Source organism: Crotalus tigris, unplaced genomic scaffold (genome assembly GCF_016545835.1).
Source record: "Crotalus tigris isolate CLP2741 ecotype Arizona unplaced genomic scaffold, ASM1654583v1 scf7180000019267.1258330, whole genome shotgun sequence".
In the NCBI taxonomy this organism is placed as follows: Eukaryota; Metazoa; Chordata; class Lepidosauria; order Squamata; family Viperidae; genus Crotalus; species Crotalus tigris.
The window spans coordinates 218,627-241,670 of record NW_024097462.1 but is presented as its reverse complement, the minus strand read 5'-3'; the positions used below and the strand labels follow the sequence as shown (position 1 = coordinate 241,670).

Here is a 23,044-nt window from a genome sequence, read left to right as displayed (position 1 = left end):
GGCCAAAGTGCACACATAAGATTTTTTATATATAAGTCAAATCAATATACCATGTTTCCCTGGAAGTAAGGCCTAGCCCAAAAATAAGCCCTACCTTGATTTTTGGGGGCGGGCCTAATATAAGCCCTACCCCAAAAATAAGCCCTTGTTTTGGGGCAAGGCACAAACCTAAAAATCAAGCTAGGGTGGGGGTGGGGAGGCGGAGCTGTCCCACCCGCCCTGCACCCACTTACCTTGCAGCCAGGCCTCTCCTCGCTGGCCACTTCTTCTTCTGAGGCCTATTCTGCAGCCAGGCCTGTATTTCTCAGTCACAGGGCTTTCCGGAAGTCCTGGGCAGCCAAGAATCGAGCTATGGATTCAGTCCGTAGCTCGGTTCTGCAAGACCTCAGCAGCCGAAGATCAAGCTATGGATTGAATCCATAGTTCAGTACTCGGTTGCTTAGGCCTTCTGGAAAGATCTGACTGCAAAATGCTGGCCCAAATGTAGCTGCATAACTTCGGCCCCAGAAGAAGTGGACCGGCTGGGGCTGTAGGTGCTGGGGTTGACGTAAGGCCTACCCCCAAAATAAGACCTGGTGCCTCTTTTGGAGGAAAAAAAAAGACCCGGTCTTATTTTCGGGGAAACATGGTAGAACTACTCAACTCAAGAGTGAAAGTTTGGCAGCTACGTGCCTATATCATGCCATGTATTCAATAAACCAGTGAGTTTTTCAGCAATGAAAGTAATCCTGGATTTTATTTGGATAGTCGAGCTGTAAGTTGACAACTACACTCTTTCATTAGGCTACATTATACATATAGAACTTTATCTCTAGTTAATGTGGTTTGCATTTCAGAGAATTTTTGCTACAAATAGTTCTTTGATCGTATGATTGCTGCTCATATTTATTATTAGAGTAAGCTAGTCTTCCTGGTAGTTAAATATATCAATACACATGTAGTACTTATGGATAGTATAAATAATCCATTTGGGGATTATTTAATTAGTCAAAAAAAGGATAGAAACCTTGTAAGTAAAAACACAGTTCACCATGGGTTTTTTTAAAGTAATATTTTATTTAAACTTAAAATAATTTCTCTTAGATTGGTCAGAACGTTGTACAACAACTTATCAGAAAGATGGAGCTTGGATGTCTTTCACACAGATCGTATCTTGTTCTCCTTGGGTGTTATATATTTTCACACTCACAATTTTTCACACTTCATGGGCTGTGTTATGGCTAATCCTTCAGATTTACCAGGTACACTTTTTATGTATATTTCTTTAAATCATGGCATTGAGTGTTATTTACTCAATAGCCTGTACTGTATCACTTTTAATTAATATTTCAGAATTACTAATTTTGTGCATATTTAATCATGATGCCGATGAATTGGTAATGGTCAGGATTGCATCAATAAATGAAGAGGTCACATGGATTGGGCTTAAAAAACAGGAAGAAAAATTGCTTCCAAAACAATAAATAGGCGGAACTTGAACTGTTCCAAGAAACTCATTTGAAAAAATAAAGTAGGGCTGGAGGAAGAGCATTCAGATTAAAAGATTTGGTTAGTATAGTTACAATAAGAGTAGTCCTGCCCTATATGTAAATTGGTTTCTTAGTTTAGTCTACTAAATAGGTCTGACTGTAAATGAGAGAATATGTTTTCCATTTGCTATTTAGGATTTTACTAGGGATGTCTTCCACAAAGTGGCCAAGTCTTTCTGATCAACCATAGCCATGTCCATTATATTTCTTAATGATCTTAGTTTTGTTTGTGTGTAGGTAAAACAAAAAAGGGAATAATATTCTTCCTTAATATATCAGTTTGGCACAGTTTATCCTCAGAGGGGAAACTTTACAAAATACCCTCTTGAAATGATTGCTTGTTCCTAACAGCACCGTTTCTAGATTTAGGATTTTTCTGCTATAGATAAATTAATGTTGTATGGTTCAACTGTCGGTTTAATTCTAATATGTGGCAAAGATTTGCTCCTGAGAAAAGCATGTCCTCATGAAGGAATTTCATCTATCTGTATCTATCTTGTGATCAAGCTTCCAAAAATATGATATGAAGAATTTATCCTGTCCTGTATAGCATTTAACTCACAAATGAAAACTGCTTTGTTGGGCAGCTATGTCTAATTTTTCTATGTTAAAACTTCCAAGACAGTGATGGCGAACCTTTTAGAGACTGAGTGCCCAAAAACTGCCCCCGCTCCGCCTCCCGCCCTGCCCGCCTGCCTGCAGGGACATGGCCCGTTGCAGATCGCCCAGGCAGCCCTGCAGCGCCATGGCAGCCACGCCCTCCAGCTGCACCCCGCAGCAGCATCTGCACGCTATGAAGTGTGAGGGTGGAGTTTTGTCCCTGCTGCCCGGCTATGTCCTTGGCTGAACTGCTCTGTGCGGGCCACGCCCGGGGACGACTCTCCTCCAGGGGGGCTGATGGTGAGGAGGGGACTGTGCCGCCTCTGGCACGCGTGCCATAGATTCGCCATCACTGTTCTAAGACCTCTGGGATTACCTGACTAGGAACATTATGCTGCCTTCTTTATTTGTTCTGCGGCCAATGGAGAGTGGTACTTTGGCTATCCAGGATATTCATCTATCTGCTTGTTTTTAGTCAACAAGTATATATTGAGAAAAGCTTCTGTAGCTTTTACATATATCACAATGTAAAACAATTAGGCTGCTTTCTTTCTCCCCCACCCCTCATATATTTTATTATAGAAGGTAAAACAATACAGAAATAGCAGAATAGTATGAATTTTCCTTGACAGTAGAATTCTACCTGTGTTGGTTTTTTGCATAGAATTTACATAGAACTATGCCAGTATTTTTCAACTTCAGCAACTTCAAGATATGTGCACTTCAACTCCCAGAATTCCCAGCTGGCATAGTAGACCTATGACTATTGTATTCTACTGAGATACAATTGTCAAGAATTCACCCACTATGTAATTTCTTTCTTTTAAAAACAAAAAAACAAAAAGAATGTCTTTTTGCACAAAACTGATCATTAAAGTCAATTCTCAAAGTAATTTCATATGTACGATATATATTTACTCTGCCAAGAACTAATAGATAAACATAAATTTTGGTAACCAGTGGGTTTTTTCTAAAAACCAAAGTTGAAAACAAAACAAATGCATTAATTTTGCTACCAAGTTATTAATGATTTAATGGAATAATTTGTCATTAGGATAAAGAGAAATAAATAATGCAAGGTTTATACACACACACACACACATTTATTTATATATACATTTAAACATGTGTCCATGTCTGTGTGGCTATATATGTTTGTGCGTATGTGTAAATAAATATCAGGACATGAAAATACCCCGAAAGCCATTTCTATCAGCTTATTTTGGATTTTGAATTAGAGCCTAGCTTAGAGAAAGTTCTTGTCCCAATACAATTGCAGTGCATTGTCACTGAAGAATGAATTGCATTATATAGTCTTTCAGATATAGACTTCAAATTATTTATATTTTTGACTTTTATTAACAGGCTGATTTATTAGTGTTGTTCCTCTGTTTTTTCCTTTATCAGTGCATTGTTCTTTTGCTTATTTAAAAAGGGAAAAAAATTGTATCAAGTACTTTTGACATTTTATTTTGTCAATATATTATTAATATATTAATTGGCATTCAAGTAGTCTTTTCCTTTTTAACGCTTTCATTTTCAGATTGCATTTCTCGGATTGACTTCACATGAAAGGACTACACTCCGGAAGCAGAGTAAATATTCCAAACATCCTATTTCACTTAGGAAGACTCCATATAAGTAAGTCATTTTGGAAAGTATCAGTAAAAGCATCCCATTCAATAACCGTTTTTGCTTGAAGTAATCATAGTTGTTAAAGTTGGTTTGCTTAAAAAAATAAACTGCTTTAAAATATGCAACCACCACCATTAAACCCAATAAAAAGCTGTTGTATATCTTACACATCAATAATAACATGCTCAGGGCAATTGTTTTCAGACTGAGTTTAAGATATTCTGTGTATGTAGAGGAGAATGAGGCAATATCTTACAGAATTAACAAATTATTCAGTCGTAAAAAGATAATTGGTGTGCATACACTTCCTTAATGCATGGAACCCTAGTCACTCTGTTACATGTCACATGTTCTGTTTTCAATCAAAATGCAGATTTGGGAGGAATGTGATGGAATATCACATCTTTCCAGACTAATATCACACAGATTCCCAGGAGGGAGGGGCTGCCTTCCAGAGGACCAAGAGATACAAAGTTTAGAAATTCTGTGAGTTCAGTGTCAGAATAGAAAGGTATCTCTCTTTAAAAAAAAAAAAAAAAGCATTTTCAATGCTTTGGAACTCAAAACCTATTTCTACTTTGTTTCATAATTTCACAAAACTGCTTATTGAAAAAAGTGTTCTGTAAAATATTGTAAATAGGAAATTCACTTTTTGTCATGGCATTCTGTTAGGAAATCACCAAGCCTCAAATTCCAAGTGTGCCACTGATCCAAACAATGGGGAATGACAAGTATACATTAGTATACAAATTCTAACAAGCACCTTACTTGCTTGAAAGCAATTCATTTGTAAACTTATCAATAGTTCTTGGATACTTCCATGATATTGATATACTGCCAGCATAAAATGTTCTTTTTTATATAATATGAAGTGACTTTTCTTTCTTTTTTAGTCTTGGATTCTTCCAGAACATTGCAGACTTCTTTCAGTGTAGATGCTTTGGGATTCTCAAGCCCAACATGATTGATTGGACTAAGCAGTACACTTTAATATTTAATTTGGCAAAAGATCGACACATTCATCCAGTGTGAAGGTGAAAATCTGCAATTGACTGCATGGAATTTACTGGATGTTTTCAAAAGAGATATTTAGAATATTGTAAAGTATATTACGAATTATTTTGTTATTTGCTATGGGTCTGATTGCTATTTCAGAAAAAAAAATAAAGTTTACATGGTTAAACTGAAGCAAACTGGAAATGCAATGGCAGCCATGGCTCATGTATAATACCTTTAAATACTTGGATTTGGAACAAATACAGTTGTGAAATGCTAAACTTCCTCAGCTTGCAGAAAAGATTATTTTTAAATAAAGCAAGAAAATCTATCTACGATTCATTTATTTTCAGCCCCCAAAATTTACACTCGGTAAAGAAAATAAAGGTGGTTTGAAATATCAAAATATGCTATTATAGGAAACCTAATTTATAATTCGTAGCAAGTTATTATACTTCTCTGTTGATGTATAGCTATGCAGTGCTTAGATCAAATCCCTCAAAGTGGCTTGTGATCAACCATAGGAAAAAATGTGGCTGCTTTATAAAGTATTGCAATCAGGTACTATGTTGGCAATCTCATGGTCTTTGAAGCACCTTTTGGAAATTGTATCGAAAGCACTGCGTAGCTCTAACCTACATTAAGCCTGTTTAGATTTGACATATTTATGCTCACATTTCAGTTAAAACTTTAATGTATTACTGGCTTTAAATATTTAAAGGAAAATATAACTGACACTGAACAATACATGCAGTAAAGTCATACTTTTTTTGAGTTGACCTAATGCATGTAAAAACAGATAAAATAAGCTTGACTATGAAGCTTTCTGATATGTGTGACTATTGCACAACAAGTTTTTTGGTAAATTTGACATGCAGTGCAGGTCTAGTGCATCCTGAAGTTCATGCCAGAGTGAAACAGAATAAAAGTTATCTCAGATAAATGCAGATTACAACTGTATTTTTGATTGAGTGCAAAGTTTAAGTGAAATTACAATAAGAGTACTGTGTTAAAGTAATTTGAGAAATGATGAATGAAATATTTGTTTTAGTGCTCACAATTTAATTACACTTCTATCTTTTATGCAGTACAGCACATTTATAAGTAGTGCTGGTCTTCAGTAAAATATGCTTAAAGATGGAATAACCAATCAGCTTTTCCCAAAAAAGACAACAAAGTTTTGAGAGGATTAAAATTAAAAAATAATATAGAGATTATACTTGCTGGTAGACTTGCCTATATTTCATGTTCTATCTTCATTTGGTTGATGTTTCATTTGATGTTTGATAAAGAATAGGAATTGAGTTTTGCTTAATTAGCACAACTCTAAAAATAACAGTGTCAGGATTGTCTGTGCGATTATCTTGATAAAATAACCAGAATTTTGATTCAAAAATTATTTATGAATAGTCCACATCTTAATGTTCTGGAGTTCTCTTGCTCAGGAATGAAATGCTGTTTTTCAAAAATGATTTCCCACAACGTTATAACCACTGTGTAAGAAATTAAACCTTTCATTGTTACTTATTTAGATAGACCTAAATGAGATCTTAGCATGGCATTTTATTCCACCTTCTCAACTTGAGTAAGGCCACCAAATCCAATTCCTTTAGGGCCAAAATTCTTTGCGTAGCAAACTGTAAAACAAAGGAATGATAGATTTAGCTATTCTCATAAGCATGTCAACATAAAATACTATCTAATCTTTCATAAATCCAACTTTTCTATAAAGCTTTGGGAACAGTACCATGTTGAAATAATACATATAACCCAAATAACTCCACATTGCTCCTTTATTTACCCCTTGTTTCCATTTAGTCACTTCCCTACTTGACTAGGTACTGGTTTAGACTTTATTATTTCTTGTTATTTATATTAAAAGTGCAACAATTTAAAGCAGTCATAACTTAGTACAACATTTTACATGCAGACAGGGCCACCAGTCTGCTCTACAAAAATGTATTGTAGATGACCACAGGAAGACAGCAGCCTTGAGGAACTCTATCTTGCTTCTACCTGAATTTTTATAGGTTTACTTTAAAAAAACAACTTCAACAAAGCAAATGTTTATCACACATGGAGCTTCATGGGTTGACTACAACGTGATCATTATTTCATTTTTTGCTAGCATGATTACTAGCATGAACAAAGGCTTGTCTGCTGTGATACATCATATCAAACTGTGATTTGCTTCACCATTATTTCTTGATCAGACCAGATTTGGTTGGATTCACACAACAAAGTAAGCCATAAACAAGGCACTGCCCTTTTTCAATTCATAATGAGGATCAAACTAATACTGGAAACATTACATTGCTTAAGGAGCATGGAGAAAGGTACAGTACTGAGATGGGAAAAAAAGATCAAAAAATTAATGAGGGAGAGGTTGGATATGTATCTGCTGTTTTTACTCATAGTTTTTTTTTTTAGGGCAGTAAAATTCTTTGAAAATTTGAATATAATTTCAAACAATTAGCATTTTTTCCAAATTTTTTTGTTACAAGCAAAAACCGTGAAATTAAAAATTAGGTTTTTTGTTCATTTGTTTTTGTCTTCAAGTCAGTATTGATTCCTGGTGACTAGTCCCTTCAGTTTTCTTGGCAAGAATTTGGAAGGGTTCTTGCCTCCTTCCTGGGCTGAGAGTAGTGAATGCCCCAAGGTCATGCAATTGGCTTTGAGCCTAAGACAGAACTAGAACTCACGGTCCTTCAGTTTCTAGCCTGATGTCTTAATCACTTCACCAGACTTGCCCTCCATTGAATTTGGGATGAAAATGATGAATCTGTCACTGATGTGTGGATCTATCCTTCACCATGATCTTTGAAAGAATCAAGTTTTATTTGATACTTTGAAAATCTTTTTGGGTCTAAATCCAACATGTATAGCCTAAGTCTGCATGTTAATACAACATACATACAACACTTGCCTTTACAATAAATCTCTCCATCTTTGTCTGTAACATTTGTAGATTCTAGACTTTTTCCACAAATAGCACATCGGAAGCAGGTCTTGTGCCAAGGCTGAAACCGAAGACAAAAAAAAAAAAAAAAAATAACTCACATAAGGTATTTGCACAAGGTTTATATTTGGCAGTCTATCGATAGATTAAGAGAAAGATTATCTGGCCTTAAATTACCTTTCACAAGCTAATCTGGACTTCAGACAGTACATTTATGCTGAATAGACATGAAAATCATAGTAATAATAATTATTGTTGCCTCATACAGATCAGAACTGGACTATCAATTGCAAAATCTGTCATTTTAAAATGTGGAATAAATAAAACAGATGTGTCTTTCGGCAGCATAATCCTTGACATATCAATTTATGGCTTCCCTTTAGTTGTATAGGCTTGGAATATTAATCTGGTATCTAATGTACATGTGAGAATATGAAGCAATTAACTCTTTGTTAATTATTCTTGGGTTGTGATAGCTTTCAGCTAAAGTGTTTTAATAGTGTCTGTTATTGTGATAATATATTTCATAGATTTCTTACCTTTCCTCCTCCTATTATCTTCTCTGCAGCATACACTGACTTTCCACAACGAGGACATTTTTCTACATCTCCAAACTTTTTGGCAAATTTTGAAGGGTTGGTAGGGGTAGAAGGACGACCTGGCTTTGGTGAGCTGGTGGCAAGAAAGTTTAGCATGTATTAACTTTTTTGTCTCGGAGATCAACTAATTTTAGGAATATCTGACCTAACAATGTATCAAATGAGAGAGAGAGAGGGAGGGAGGGAAGATTTATACTTTTAATAGAGCCAATCAATATCAGCAACGTAACACGAAAATTACATTCTGAAGAATTTATTTAAAACAAAATTGCTGATTTCATGCTGACCATAGTTCATAGCAGAATCTTCAGTTTGTTCATGCTCAGCATGAAGTAAAAGAGGAAGATCTATTCCTCTGAGAAATCCTGAAAAGCATGAAGAGTAATAGAAATATAAAAGTAACAATTCTTAATGGCTAGAACGGCACGGACAACAAAATCACAAAGAGTGTGCTGTTTTGAAGAATAATAAATGTATTCTAATACAGATTTTTGTAGGTTCTGTCAATGAACCATAGTTACAGGTTTAACACAGATAAAATATAAAGGAGTTAGAGACATCAAAGGTACCTGGTGAAATAAAAGAGAGAAACTATAATAAGGATAATGTCACAGTACCATGTAGTATTATGGTTATTGCAGATTACAAAAGAAACAACAATTAAACCTTCAGATTTGCCATTTTGATAAAAAGTAGTGATAAACATCCACAGCTTTGTCTATTTATTGTAATTCAATAGTTGTGTAATTCACAGTGTTTAGTCTGTGTCAAGGCTAGACAGCAGGAGGAACAATACACTGTTGTAGTACATGGAAATCTTTTTAAGCCTTTTCCAACCCCATTCCACCCATCAAATATTGTCCTAAATTCCTTTCCTGAGATAGCCTTCAATCTCCTTGTCTTTTGCATTTTTTATTGCTTTGAGTCCTTGATGTTCTCTGAGTTAAGAACTATTCTCTGAGCTTAGCTCAACCCTGAGCTACATATATTGTCTCCCATTGGTATCATTGCTTAGACTTTTAAAAAATGCAATATAGAAATCTGAATATCCTTGCACAAATGTTTTTGGAGCAGATGATTTTAGATTAACCTGATCTCCTAAACAGAATCCAGTGCAAGAAATTATTGCCAGAGGTTCCATATTTGAATTCTGTTGTCTCGTCTTTATTCCATCCCCACTGTGCCAGTTCTTTCCCCAATCCAGTTACAGTTGGGAAGGTTTTTCTGACTGGACTACTCCAATTGATCTCTTAGAATTTGTATTTAGACAGCACACATATATACATGAAAAGAACCAAGGTTGTTAAAAGTAAAGACCAATTCTTTAAGAAGAACTGCCCTGCTTGCTAAATATTCCTGATCCCTCTCATATCCCTTTGTAAATAAAAAGAATCATGGGCCAAAAACATATTGGACCCTATGCTCTGGAATGCCTTGCCCTTACAAGTGCTTCCCATATTAAGTTCCCACAAACTGGTAAAAATCATTTTCTTTAAACAGACATTCAAGGTGAGGGATCCTTGGTACTCTCTGAACATGGTTGTTAGCTTGCTAGCAATTATATTAACTAGTTTGGGTAATGAAATATCTGCAAAAAAACAGCCAAGCTCAGAGAGCACCAAGGACCTTCATTTCAACCCTGAGCTACAAATATTCTCTTTAATGAGACATTCAAGATGTAAATGGTTGATGTGTGATGTAGAATTTGTAGTGTGTATTAGCTTTACTGCCAGGAATAATACCAAACTAAGCAGTAAAAAGATCCTGGAAAACAAAAGAATTTAACAAAGAAACAATAGAATGTATGGATTACATCTATAAATGCACATTGCTTTGTGGGTTGTAAGTTTTTCCAATGAAGGAGTAGGCACCAAAGGAGTCCCATATTAAGATACGAGGACAATTTGGAAATAAACCTCTGTGTGGTTATCAGTGACAGACACTCGCAGATACAGAACTTTTATTATACACATTAGAAAACTACAACATTACATTACTTTTCAACATAATCACCATTCAAATTAAGACACTTGTCATAATGTCTTACAAGCTTTGAAATCCCTTAGTAGTTGTTGCTCAGCGCCAGATCTGGGCTATGGGGGGGGGGTAATCAAAAACATCCCAATGGAACTGCTTCAAAAGTTCTTGGGTGCGTCTAATGGTGTGCAGGCGAGCATTATCATGAACCAACACCACACCAGAAGTGGTGCCATAGAAAATCCTGCCAAATGTGGAGATGTCAAAGGAGTACTGCTAGTGAAGTTCATGGAGCATGGTTTGACCATCAGTTCAGAAGTCTATTGTGAAATGTTATGAAAACTCAGATGAACCATCCATAACAAGCATCAGGGCATGTTGATTTCCGATGTGGTGTCGATTCACAATAATGCTTGCCGTTACACTGTTAGACACACCCAAGAACTCCATTAAAGACTGAGTGTCAAGGGGCACCATTTGTATTGTAAAAGTTAAATGACTGAAAGAAAGGACAAAAGTTAGTTTTTGAAAAATAACTAAATATAAAGAAGGGCTTCTGGTAGTAAAGGATTGTAATTTATAATTAATAGGGTCACTGTACCCTAGAGGGAAAGTTATTAGCAAATTGTACTGGGGCTGCTATAAGAATGAGGGAAAGTTCAGAATAATCTGACAGGACAAAGAAATCGGGGAAATTTATTGTGGGGAAAATTTAAAGAGAGGGCTTATTTAATTCAAATTTAAATTTGATTTATACAAAGTAAAGGTGGGTAGTAATCAAATAAATAAATAATAATAATATTCCATTCATTGTGTAATTACCATTAATGCAATATTCAGCTGTGTGATACCATGCAGAGCTCCTAGGGGTCAGGAGAGCTTGGCCTCCAGAGAGCTAACATTTAGATTCTACTTATTTTTTTTTTACAAAATTTATAATGTATGTCAATAAGACTTCATTTCCTGGTGCCATGTAAAAGAAGCATTCTTTCTGTGCGGTAGCACAATTGCCCAATAGAATATGTAATCGTTGTAATGTAATACTCCTGAAGGACTACGTCTCGTTAAAATGGTTTTAGGAAAATAGATTGTATCAATTAAAGAAAAACATCCAGAAAACTATTTCTCTAGCATGTAGTTATGGAAACTGAGCGACATGACTGGATGCAACCACAATTATAATTATAAAACAACCCAGAATTTCACTCACTGCTGCTGTAGATCCAGCCCCAGATGATCTCCTGTGTCCGTGCTGAGACAACCGGCGCCTTGCCCATAGCCAATCCCTTTGGGACCATATTTCCTCCCATAACATGTTTTGCAATAGATTTCAGATTCATGAGCCGCTACTGTTGTGCTGTCCAGAGCTTTTCGGCAACCCACTGAGAAAGAAAGATGAAAACACACATTATGGTCCTGAACTGCAAACAGAGGCACCTGCATTTTACTGTTCTGCCTTGTAGGTTGTTTGAAAATGAGAATACTAAAAGTTTCCTAATAATTAAAGCCAATAGAAACTAGTTGCATCTACTGTTAGAGCAGTGGTTCTCAACGTTTGTGTGACGGCGACCCCCGTCACACAAACGTTCTGCGCATGCATGGTGCTGTGCGCATGGGGGCACCGCCCCCATGCGCGGCATGCATACACGGCGCCCCCCCATGCGCGGCGCGCATGCGCGGCCGCGCCCCCTGAGGGGAGAAAATGGCGGATCGCCTTCTTTGGCGACCCCCGAAAAATGGTCGATCAACCCCAAATGGGGTCGCGACCCATAGGTTGAGAACCGCTGTGTTAGAGAAATGAGAAGTAGTCATGGGTCCAGAAAACTAGGATGGAAAACAAGTGTCTGTTTTCCTCACCATCAAATCCCACAAGAAGGGTAACATACAAAGGCAGAATAAAAGTTTGCATTTATTGATGGCGACAAGGACAGCAATCTTTGAGTTCAGAAATTCTTAAGGCCTCTGTTGCAACTTTAAGCCATGCCTAGCTGCACATAAATTTATAACTAAAGTAGCATTACAGAAATGCTAATAAATCTCTAGTGATACTTTTCTCCAAAGGAAACCAAATCTGGGTGCCCACTGGTCCCAGATTTTCTACAAAGCTCAGGCAAATTAAGTTTATATCACAATATTTGAGAACATTTCCCCAGTGAAAATGCATTTTGAGGAAATGTGGTATTATAATGAAGATTATGCATTGGACAGCTTCTCTTTCATATCCCTCTCCAGCCACAAACCATGTTTTTCTACCCAGCTTTGAAGTGGTCACAAAGAATGCCGACCTTATAAAACACCATTACAAAGTTCCCTAAGATTATGTGAAGTGCTTTGAATACTTATAGATCCTTTGAAGTCTAATGCAAATTAAGCTTTATTTGTATTTTGGCAATGTATATTCACAGGCTATGTCTGGATCACAGGAAGTAATGCTTTTCTTAATTCCGCCACTACCCCCATGCATCAAAAATAAGATTTATTCTGACTATATTGCAATAATATTGCTAGCTATATGACTATAAACATTATTTGCTTACGAAATTAACAAAGGCCATTGCAAAGGTTTCATACTTATCCTAAAGACAGAAAGGCAGATGTTACAAATAAATTTTGTAACATCCAGTGCAAATAAAAGTTGATTATTGAAGTAAATAGGAACAGATAAAATTGAGTCCTCTAAAGAAATAATGTACTGTGATTTTGTGAATTTCCTCCTTGACTATTTTGCATTCTCATCTGGGAAGAAAAGATAATGATGTTTGCTCTGTGAATTGTTAAAGGATGGCTCCAGCAGCAGATAAAGTGCTTCTATTTCTGGTCTCTTTGGAATAGAGGGTCTGTGCTGCAACAGATGGCCCCAAAGCCTTGCTGGCTGAGAAGACTCATGTGTCAGAAAGTAGGTTGAAGTTGACAAATTGTGATTGAGCCATACAGCCACCACAGATGCCCTTTAAGTCAGAACTGACTTGGACAAATCAGAGGTGTTAATGACAGCAAGTCACATCATAAGGGGTGGATTTTTTTCCCCCCACACAGGAGAGGCTGTGTTTTCTGCCAGCATTGTTCCACAAAATTAATGACTAAAGGCAATTTATTATTTATATGACTTTCCTACTAATTATACATCAAGCTGTGTGAACACCACAAAATCATATAACGATTTAAAGAACAAACTAGCTCACAAACATTTGCTACAGGAATTAATGTAAACATATAATGCAACCAACCAAGCAGCAACAACATTGATGCCTTTTATACAGAAATGTGATTTATTAAGTTTAATAAGAAATTAACTCCCAGGTAATTAGCATGCAGCTGCAGTCTAAAACGCTCTACAATAAAGCCTAATGTTGCACATTAAAAACCATTGTATAAAAAACTTATTTTCTCATTTCTTGTAAACAGAGAGAAAGGGATGCTTTCTACTGTAGCTTTCAGTTGTCAACTCAGAGGAGAAGATATTAAGGAAAGAAATCAGATCTCCAGTCATCCATTGGGTGTGAACAATAGATAAACCATTTTTTTTTGAGAAAATCAATTACTGATCAGGGACTTAAGAGACAGGAAGCATTTCCTAATGTTTCATCATAAATCAACTCTCTTGTACTTTAAAACCATTATTCCTTGTTGTTGCCACTAGGATGTCAATTTCAATTGTATGAAAGGAGAAGTTGTGCTGAACATTAAAGAAAATGCCCACTTTTCAAGAAAGATTGGAAAGAATACAGTACAGGTTCTGCTCCCCTACCGTTAGCCCTTCTTAGGCTTGCTAAATTATTCTTTTATCAATTCTGCCCTGTTCTCCAATTGATTTGATACTCATTTTTATTTCTTATGCAACATCTGGATTCACATATCAGTGTTGATTATTCAGTTTCCTTATTCTCCTTCACTCCTGCGGTCTCCAAAAACACCGATCAATTTTTCAATAGTCAAAACCTACTCTTAACATGGATACAGACATTTAATTAATTATCAGACCCATGAATGAAAAGAACATTTATTTTCTATCAGTATAATATACAATCTTGCTTGTGGCAAGACATGCATTGGTCTTTAAAATGAGGACGAGCGGGACAAAAACCATATTAATGGTGCTGAAAATTGAAATTAAATACCTGTAAGATGTTTATATCCATGCATCTAATAATATTTGTAAGCTGCCTCAAGACAGCTCTAGGCAAGATGGGCAGCATATAAGTGAATAAATAAATATTTTTGTCATATTAAAATTAGTGTTTGATGTACATTTTCAGAGAAACTCTGGAAGACTCATCCCAGATCTTAGATAGTTACAGTGTAGAGCTTCTAGCTATCTAGAAGTAGTGAATACAAGCTTGTTTTTCCCAGAGTGAATCTTTATGTTATCCAACATGGCAGTATTCATAAACAACACAGAGATTTCAGCAGATATCTGGAAGTATGCCGGTTTAACTATCACATATAGGTGAGGTGGCGCAGCGGTTAGAGTGCAGTACTGCAGGCCACTTTAGCTGACTGTGTTCAGCAGGTCAGCGGTTCAAATCTCACCGGCTCAAGGTTGGCTCAGCCTTCCATCCTTCCGGGATAGGTAAAATGAGGACCCAGATTATTGGGGGCAATGTAAATATATATATATATATATATACATTGCTTACTGGTGTACACCGCTTAGAGAGTGCTTGCACTTAAAGCGGTATATAAGTCTCATAAATAAATAAATAAATAAATAAATAAATAAATAAATATATGTCACACATTTTTCCCCCAGAGAATTTTAAGCAAAGAGTTGCTAATCAAACCTTCTGGGAAATCATACCGGTAGCAATGGATGTTCTATATTAGTGGAGAATTGGACCTCGAAGTCTCTTTCCTATGCTACAGTTGGATTCACACATTATGCTATGTCATAATATTGCTTCATTTTTTTAAATTTACTTTTTATTTGCTTATTTAATTATTTTTATTCAATTTCTGTAGATATCCATCTCAATCAATGACTCTGAGCCAATTAATTCTGGCTTGTTGTATGGTCCTAAAAATAGTGGTTAATAAAGGGATTTATGGTTAGTTTTATGCAAGATCACCTATTATGGCTTATTTAACAAATCATAATCCTTCTGATGTCGGTACAATGAAGACCCAGATTGTTGAGGGCAATATGCTGACTCTGTAAACCACTTAGAAAGTGCTATCAAGCACTATGAAGCGGTATATAAGTCTAAGTTCTATTGCTATTGCTAATATTATGACTTAATGCTCTGTGAGTTAATCCACTTGATTGACGTTATGGCTCTATAAAAGATTTTCTCTCAAGCATTATAAAATAGGTTTCTGAAAACTTTATAAGAACCAAGGATTGATTTATTATTTATTAATTCATGAATATGGCATTTGAATACAATAATTATTTTTAGCTGTTGTTTTGGTAGGCAGAAATAAAGAATATTAACTGTTGTTCCAGGAATCACAATGAGGAATAACAATCTACAACTATCTGGTGAAAGAAGAAACATAGATGAACTTACTGCATAGGAAACAGGTCTTATGAAAACTCCGTCCATTACACTGAATTTCCTCAGCATGGTAGACTGTTTTGTCACATGCACCACATTTGGCTCCACCTCCCCAATTTGGCATCCTTGAAATTTCAGTTGGCTTGAGTTGTCATCTTTAAATGCAAAAATACATAAAGCATAATTAGAAGAAATTAGTCCTCCAGCGTGCTATACTAAAACATTTTAACATGATGCTACACGAGCTATCCAGCTGTGTCATAATTGAACTCTCAGTTGGGACCACCCTATCTGCACTGCAAACATTCAGACAACCATTAGATGATGGAAAAAAACAATTTTCTCTCTGTCTTTGCTTCAGTCAAGCTATGGCATGCCTAGGATGGTTCCTGTAAAAATATAGGCCTTGACTCTGGTTTGGTTGACAAATTTAAATTATGGGAATTGAGATGCATCACAAATGCAAGAATCTCCCAAATTTATGGCCTTTTATGAAGAGCCAAGTCTGAAAAATAGCTGATGAAAGATAGCTGATAAAAATCCTCAAGGATTGTGAAAGTTACCAAACTTAAGGTTACCAACCATCCTCCTTTTGGGAGGACAGTCCTCCTTTTGTAAGTTCTGTCCTCCCTCAAAAAGTGTCCTCCTACATGTCCTCCTTTTCGATATTTGAAGACTAATCTGTAGGGCTTTTTTTTTCCCTCATAGAATGCTCAGAACGGCGTTCCAGTATCTTTTTTTGATGGTTTTTTTTTAACTTTTGCATGAGCTGTGCTACTCCTACTATTGGCTTTTGAAAGCCAAGAGGAATTGCTGCTGAGCGTGCCAAAACACCCGGCTGGCAAACTTTGCACATGCAAGTTGTCTGTATTATTGTTGCAATGAATAAAATGTTTCTTTTATTTACAATATTTTTTTCTTCAATTTATTTGTGTCCTCCTTTTCATTGTAAAAAAGTTGGTCATCTTACAAACATGTGACAGGTTCTGCCCACCATCTTGCAGTAGAAGCCCTTCCTTCCTAGGTGCCACCATCCCATATATCAATCCTTATGCCCCTTGGAATGATCATTCCAGGGAATTGTGGGAATGTGTTCTGGAACACAAAAGAACTGGAGGTTGGGAAATCCTTATCACTTTTTTGATAGTAGAAAAAAAAGGCATATAAGACAATAATCAAGAACAGAGCATTGTTAGTACTTTGAACTTAGAGCCACTGTGAAAAACTTGTGCATTTGCTATCTGAGACAAATTTAAAATGGTTTAATCTCCCTTTCTAGAAGCATGATACCCGAGGTTATTTTGGCATCTATGGCAGGAGGATCCCATTGACATCTCTCTTGGCCATTCCTGGCAACAAAACCAGAAGCAATGATAAATAAAACTGTAATTCTCAGAAGAACTCCCAAACTCTGTTCCATTCTGTAGTGCACTTCAACTTCAATCCAAAATGGATCTATAGAGATCTTCCAGGTAAGCCTTTAATAATAAATTGCATGGAGCAAAATGTAGTATCTTCTACAAAGCCGCCTTTCATGACATAAGAATCTCCTTGAGTTCTCAACCTAATCATCAGGTGTTATCTCTTTTGTTGCTCCAATTACTGTCAGCACTGTGGGGTTTTCATACTTAACCTAAACAGCATTTTTTCCTACTGAGTTTATCCTTTTGCCGAGTGGATCTTCTTTAGAAGGATCAAGCTACTCAAAACATCTAGGAATTATTCTTATGCTGAGCAATAACTAGCTGTATCCCATTTTAATTAAATTACTGTGAAAGCATTTTCCTTCTGAAAAGGAAATACTTATTTCAGTTTAAGAAAAGGAAAAAGCATTTGCTTTCCCTTCAAATATCAGTGAAATATTTTTTTCATCATGTGCATTTAATAAAAATAAGAATAAGCTCAAGAATAACAAAATGAGGGCAAGGGTACTCATGTTGCAGCTTAGGACTGCTCTCCCTTAATACAACATTTGGCTTTATTCTCTGCTGCTATATATTTAAAGTGTGACTCTTTTCTTTCTTTAGCTCAGTGCCTCCTCTCTTATTTCCCTGTGCTATTTTGTTTTAGCTCAGTTGTGTTGTTGCTCAGCAACCAAAGTTAAAAAGAAATCCCTCTCATGCTCCCAGGTTTCCCTGACTTGTTAAAAAAGCAGGGTGTAGTAATAATGCATTGCAGAGGCACATCCTTTCAGATTCCACAAATGAAATTTGTAAATTTCTTCCCTTTGAAAATTTGAGCTTTGCAATGTGGTACAACAAAAGTTTAGCCTTGGCATTCAAAGCTTGTTCACACAAGAAACTAAGAATGGTATCACAGACTTTAGAAAGCAAATGTTGCCTGTCTTAGAAACATAGCAGCACAAAAGAGGAGTTGCTATGAACAGCTGTGGAAAGCAGATACATATGCAAAGAAAGAGTTGGGCTGGATCTGGATCTGACTTAAAATGGTTAATAAATTGTCATTCAGTAATAGTTCTGATAAGCTGTCTATCTTTGTGCTAAAGGTTCTTGGCCCAAATATTTCATATTAGAATTTCTGAGCATGATAATGTACGTGCTTTAATTATCGCCTATCAAAAGAGTCTCTTATCTCATTGAATGTTTGTTGTCAGAGATTAAAAGTCTAAGAGGTTGGAGATGGATCAAAAGGGAGAAGAATGCAAAAGAGATAAAAGGATGAGGTGAGGGGAATATATTTAACTTGGCTGCACTTGCTGTGCATAGAACTGAGAATAAGAAAGCAATGGGCTTAAGACAATGCTTTATCGTTTGAATCAATTTGAAATTATTTTTGTTGCATTACTCTTTCCTTTCCTTCTTTTTAGTAATAATTCCAAGGACAGCAACAAATTTATGAAGGAACTGCAGCAAATAGATTAGGGATCATACTTGGAATGCCCATCCAGACTCTTATCTGCAGATGAAGAAGCCACAACTTCTATAGAAAAGTCTATTCCAATATTGTACAGATTTTACAGTTGTGACATTTTTTTATTACGCTAAACTTGACGTTTTTTCTGAAAAGCACAATTGTATATCATTAATTAAACATCCATATTCACTTAATCATCTGAAAACCATCAAGCTTTTCCAATTAGGTTAGCCTTTTAATAAAGTCCAGCATGACAGCTTGGTATATTCGGTCATCTTCTATCCCCAATGCTCCTGTTGTCTGCTGTTTTGCTTTTATTACTTCATTTTTTTGAGCATACCATCAGTGACAAAGGTGAGATGGAACAAATCTTTCCTTTTATTCTAGACTCTGGGCACTTGAGTAGTTTGAGCCAAATAAAATTAGAAAATGTCATTCAGTTCAAAGGAAAGAGGTATCCACTTTTCCTCTCACCGTGGTATGAAATATGATTAATATGCTACAGATTTTCCAAATTGCACAAAAAAAGGAGCTGAAAAAATAACTTTGACCATTATTAACATATAGGAAGCTAACAGCATACCCAAACATCAACAGTATTAACTGTAGTTAAGATACTATGGCTACACTCTGGTTCCAGTTTTTAAATTTTGGTGTCCCATCCTGTTTGGGAGAAATACAAATAAACTCAGATGCTATTTGAATGGTCATCCATGTTGCATCCCAAATGTTCCATGATTCATTGGAGGAAAAAGGTGATCCAATGCTCTTTGCCTCCGCTTTTCTAAGTTAGATGAGAGATACTGTCAGTAAATCCACACAGAAAAAAATTCCTTGGGACAATAATGATGTCAGCTGGTAGGCTGTAGCAAGCAAATATAACATTCAAAATATAGCAGTGACCTTTTCCTTGTCCTTTATTTCAGATGTACCACAGAAAGGAGCTGCATTGCTCATACTGCTTTCTTGATGTCTTGATGAGTCATATTTTCTAGCCTTAGTCTGTTACATTATGATCAGTTGGGTTACTCTGAACTTCTAGCTCAGTCCATCTTTTAACCCTCTTGGCAAGCCAATCACTTTCTTATTATAGCTTTCCCCTCAGAGATAGCTTATCTAACTGACACTGCGTCAAATTAAGATTTTTTTTTTACCAAGTCCAAGATGTCAGAAATTGCACTGAGATTCACCGAGCACTTTGGTCTTAAAAATTGCCATCTTGATGTCACAGAAAAAGGGAGCTAGAGAGAAAAATATTATGCCTAATACAAAAATGAGTTACATTACCAGTTTCCTGAGGCACTTAAACACAAATCATGGAAATAACCACATATTATTTTCCTTTATTTACCTGTGTTAAATTTTGGCACAGGGTTTGTTCAGTCAAATATGTGTGTACCTTACTTTCATAATCAACATTACTTTCACCTGACAATACTTGGCAACCTATTTTTCCCAACAACCTACAGAATATATGACGATGGTCAGTTCAATCAGTTCATTTACACATGGATCAATAAAATTAAAAGTAAATCTCTTTCTGTCTTCACTTCTGGGTTGTACCTGCTGCTCTAATCTTCCAAGAATGTGAAAAAAACCTTTGGGCTATAGAAAACACTTGTGGTTCTGAGGGTACATCTGTATCAAAAATCACCCCCAACCTGCAAGCCTGAATTTGGTGGGAGGAATGTAGCCCCTTACCATATAGGGCTAGCAGAACACAACTCAACCAAAGGAAAAAAACATGCAAGGACCTAAAGATCATGGAAGCAACCCTGCATATTAAATATCATCTCCATACACAAAAACCTTTTCCTCAAAATAGCTAGACATTATCTGTTGATTAAAATTCTGCCTATTATAGAAAAAATAAAAGAACTTTCTACGTAATAAAAGTGAAAGGAGAAATACATTCCTCTTAATCTGTCCTGCAATAAACTTTTGATTTTGTTCAGTAAGCTTACTCAGGGATTTGTAACCTTGAAACTGGAGTATCTTTATGGGTTTGTCTAAAAGCTTCATAGGAGAATCCAAGCATTCAATTGATTTCAGTGGAATATAATTCAAGGCATATAGCTTTGATTTTTCTTCCTCAGAAAAAGTTGCAATGACTACGAATAGAATTCAATGTTTCACAACACAATGGCACTTTTTATGATCACAGGAGGGATGTTTTCCCAGAATGGTAGTAGCCACAAGATTTTTGGGAGATTTTTCATCTTCTCTTACTTCAGAGATGCACAAAAACTACCTGAAACTTGGATTTGGCCTTCCAACATTTCTTTGGCAGATTTCACAGTGGATTACAAGATCAGTATTTTTAGCTGCTGTTATTTTGCTTTAGATTTTTTTTTAAAAAAAAGATAAAATATGGTAACATAGCCTTGTAATTTTTTATTGTGAGCACACTGGCACACATTAAAATGAAATTCTGTTGCCTGCTCCCAATTTATATATGTTATATATGTTTATTTACCCATAAACATATATAACATACATATACTCATGCTATACACATACATATTTATATCTATACCTATACCTATATATACATACATATATATTAATCACTGTCCATTTTGAATAAATAGTGGAAAGAGGAAACTTTAAAAATCTTGCCTTTATTATTTTTATAGATAACTCAAGGTGGTGAACAAGGAAGGGACCTTGGAGGTCTTATAGTCTAACCTCTTATTTAAGCAGGAGGCATTATACTGTTCCAGACAAATGACTATCTAATCTCATCTTAAAGACCACCAATGGAGCACTCACAACTTCTGAAGGCAAGCTGCTTTACTAGTTAATTGTTCTGTCAGAAAATTTCTCCTTAGTTCTAGGCTGGATCTCTCTTTGATAAGTTTCCATCCATTACATCTTGTCCTGCCTTCAGGTGCGTTGATGCCTTTTTTGTGATAGCCTCTTAAATATTAGAAGACTGCTATCATGTCATCCCCTAGTCTTCTCTTTATTAGACTAGACATTCCCAGTTCCTGTAAACATTCATTCGTTTTAGTGTCTAATCTTCTTTTCTCCTTTTGTTTTCCCCACAACAGCCCTGGGAGAAAAGTTGGACTGCAAGAGAGGAACCAGCCCAAACTTCCACAGTCAGGTTTCATGTCTAAGGCAGGACAAGAATTCATACTCTCTTGGTTTCTAGCCTGGTGCTTTAAACACTAGACCAAACTAGTTGAGTTGTCCTGGTTTTTACTAATTGTGAAAATATATTCTATTCATTAAAAGAATCCCAGACTTCAGTCTTAAATGAACTTACTAGCAAGACAGCTCCACTACACTAGTTTTTTGGGGGGCTTGGGGTGGGGTTGGGGGGGTGGTGGAAATGTAAATTCCAAATTTCCAGATTTGGCAAAAAATAATTGCAACAGTAGTAAACAAATTCTAGCAATCCATTTCTCCCCTCACTAAACCACCCTCACTAAACAATAGCAGACAGTACCCCTTAATTTTTCTCAGCAATACTTACAAGAAGGAAATGTACGTATTTTCTTGTCTTCTTTATCTTTTTGAAGAGACTAAGCCAAGATCCAGCTGACTTTAAATATTTTCCAGGGGAGGCGGGCTGTGTAAGTTGGGATAGGGGCATGTGAGCAATGTTACTGCTATCAGGTAGCTTAAAATAACTTGTGACAAAGCCTTGAACATTGGTTATGAGCAAGTAACAGAACAATGTGGGCCCCTCATATTACAGTCAATGCTTCCAACTGCATTTCTAGACAAAAAGAAACCAAATGAATCAATAGGACCCAAGGCCTGTGCTGGTTGTATTGATTATAACTGAGTCCTTAAAAATAAAATGCAACTCAGTTACAGACAGACCACTCAGCTATGGAAAATGTGGGTTGCATAGGAACTGAAACTATGGTATACTATCATTATATGAAGACCTTGTAGAAACTTGTCACCCAACCCCCCCAAACTAAATAGAAAAAAAAATCTGTTATCACCTTGATCATTTTTTACATCTAGAGATGATGCTCATCATACCACATACTGTTGTCACTTCTCTGCTTAATCAAAGGCTGTGAAGGGTGAGGGCGGGGGTTGTTTTCCATTTGTTTCTTCTTGGAGACAAAGTTAAAAAAAAAGAACCTATGTAGAGTTAGCATAAATATTTATTACAATTACGATTAAAACAGGTGACGCAACCTAATACCCTTTAATTCCCATCAGCTCCAGCCAGCATGACAAAGTGTGAGGCAAGTACAAAACATCTGGAAAACACCATCTTGCCTACCAATGAAATAAATTAAGCCTAAACTAAATGTAGTACAAGTGAAGGTGAATGTACGTATCCCAGGATAATGTTGCAGGATCCAATCTGGGTTAGTCACCGGGACCGAGTTTTTTGACTCATGCTGGAGC

General features: G+C 36.1%; 2 protein-coding genes across 2 annotated transcripts in view; one reads left to right on the top strand and one right to left on the bottom strand.

The window, feature by feature from the left end:
• The window catches only part of ZDHHC13 (zinc finger DHHC-type palmitoyltransferase 13), a 31,109-nt gene extending 26,018 nt beyond the window's left edge, over positions 1 to 5,091 (top strand). The window contains exons 15-17 of the mRNA XM_039361437.1: positions 1,084 to 1,241; positions 3,673 to 3,770; positions 4,658 to 5,091. Coding sequence (XP_039217371.1) covers positions 1,084 to 1,241; positions 3,673 to 3,770; positions 4,658 to 4,796 — 395 coding nt within the window. The 3' untranslated portion in view covers positions 4,797 to 5,091. The remainder of the gene's footprint in view (positions 1 to 1,083; positions 1,242 to 3,672; positions 3,771 to 4,657) is intronic.
• Positions 5,092 to 5,805: 714 nt separating this feature from the next.
• CSRP3 (cysteine and glycine rich protein 3) lies at positions 5,806 to 22,301 on the bottom strand. Its single transcript, XM_039361438.1, has 6 exons — positions 22,146 to 22,301; positions 15,803 to 15,945; positions 11,506 to 11,677; positions 8,259 to 8,391; positions 7,687 to 7,780; positions 5,806 to 6,397 (listed from the first exon to the last, which is right to left on the bottom strand). The coding sequence occupies exons 2-6, from the start codon at positions 15,912 to 15,914 to the stop codon at positions 6,324 to 6,326; spliced, it is 585 nt and encodes a 194-aa protein (XP_039217372.1). The 5' UTR covers positions 15,915 to 15,945; positions 22,146 to 22,301; the 3' UTR covers positions 5,806 to 6,323.
• Positions 22,302 to 23,044: the final 743 nt, after the last annotated feature.

Excerpts from the sequence above, each read along its gene's own strand:
- CSRP3 (XM_039361438.1), bottom strand. The coding sequence starts at position 15,914 with ATGCCAAATTGGGGAGGTGGAGCCAAATGTGGTGCATGTGACAAAACA. Across the intron at positions 8,392-11,505 it reads GGGCTGGATCTACAGCAGCA|CTCACCAAAGCCAGGTCGTC; the intron begins GTGAGTGAAATT and ends TCTTGCCACCAG. Across the intron at positions 7,781-8,258 it reads AGATAATAGGAGGAGGAAAG|CCTTGGCACAAGACCTGCTT; the intron begins GTAAGAAATCTA and ends CTTCGGTTTCAG.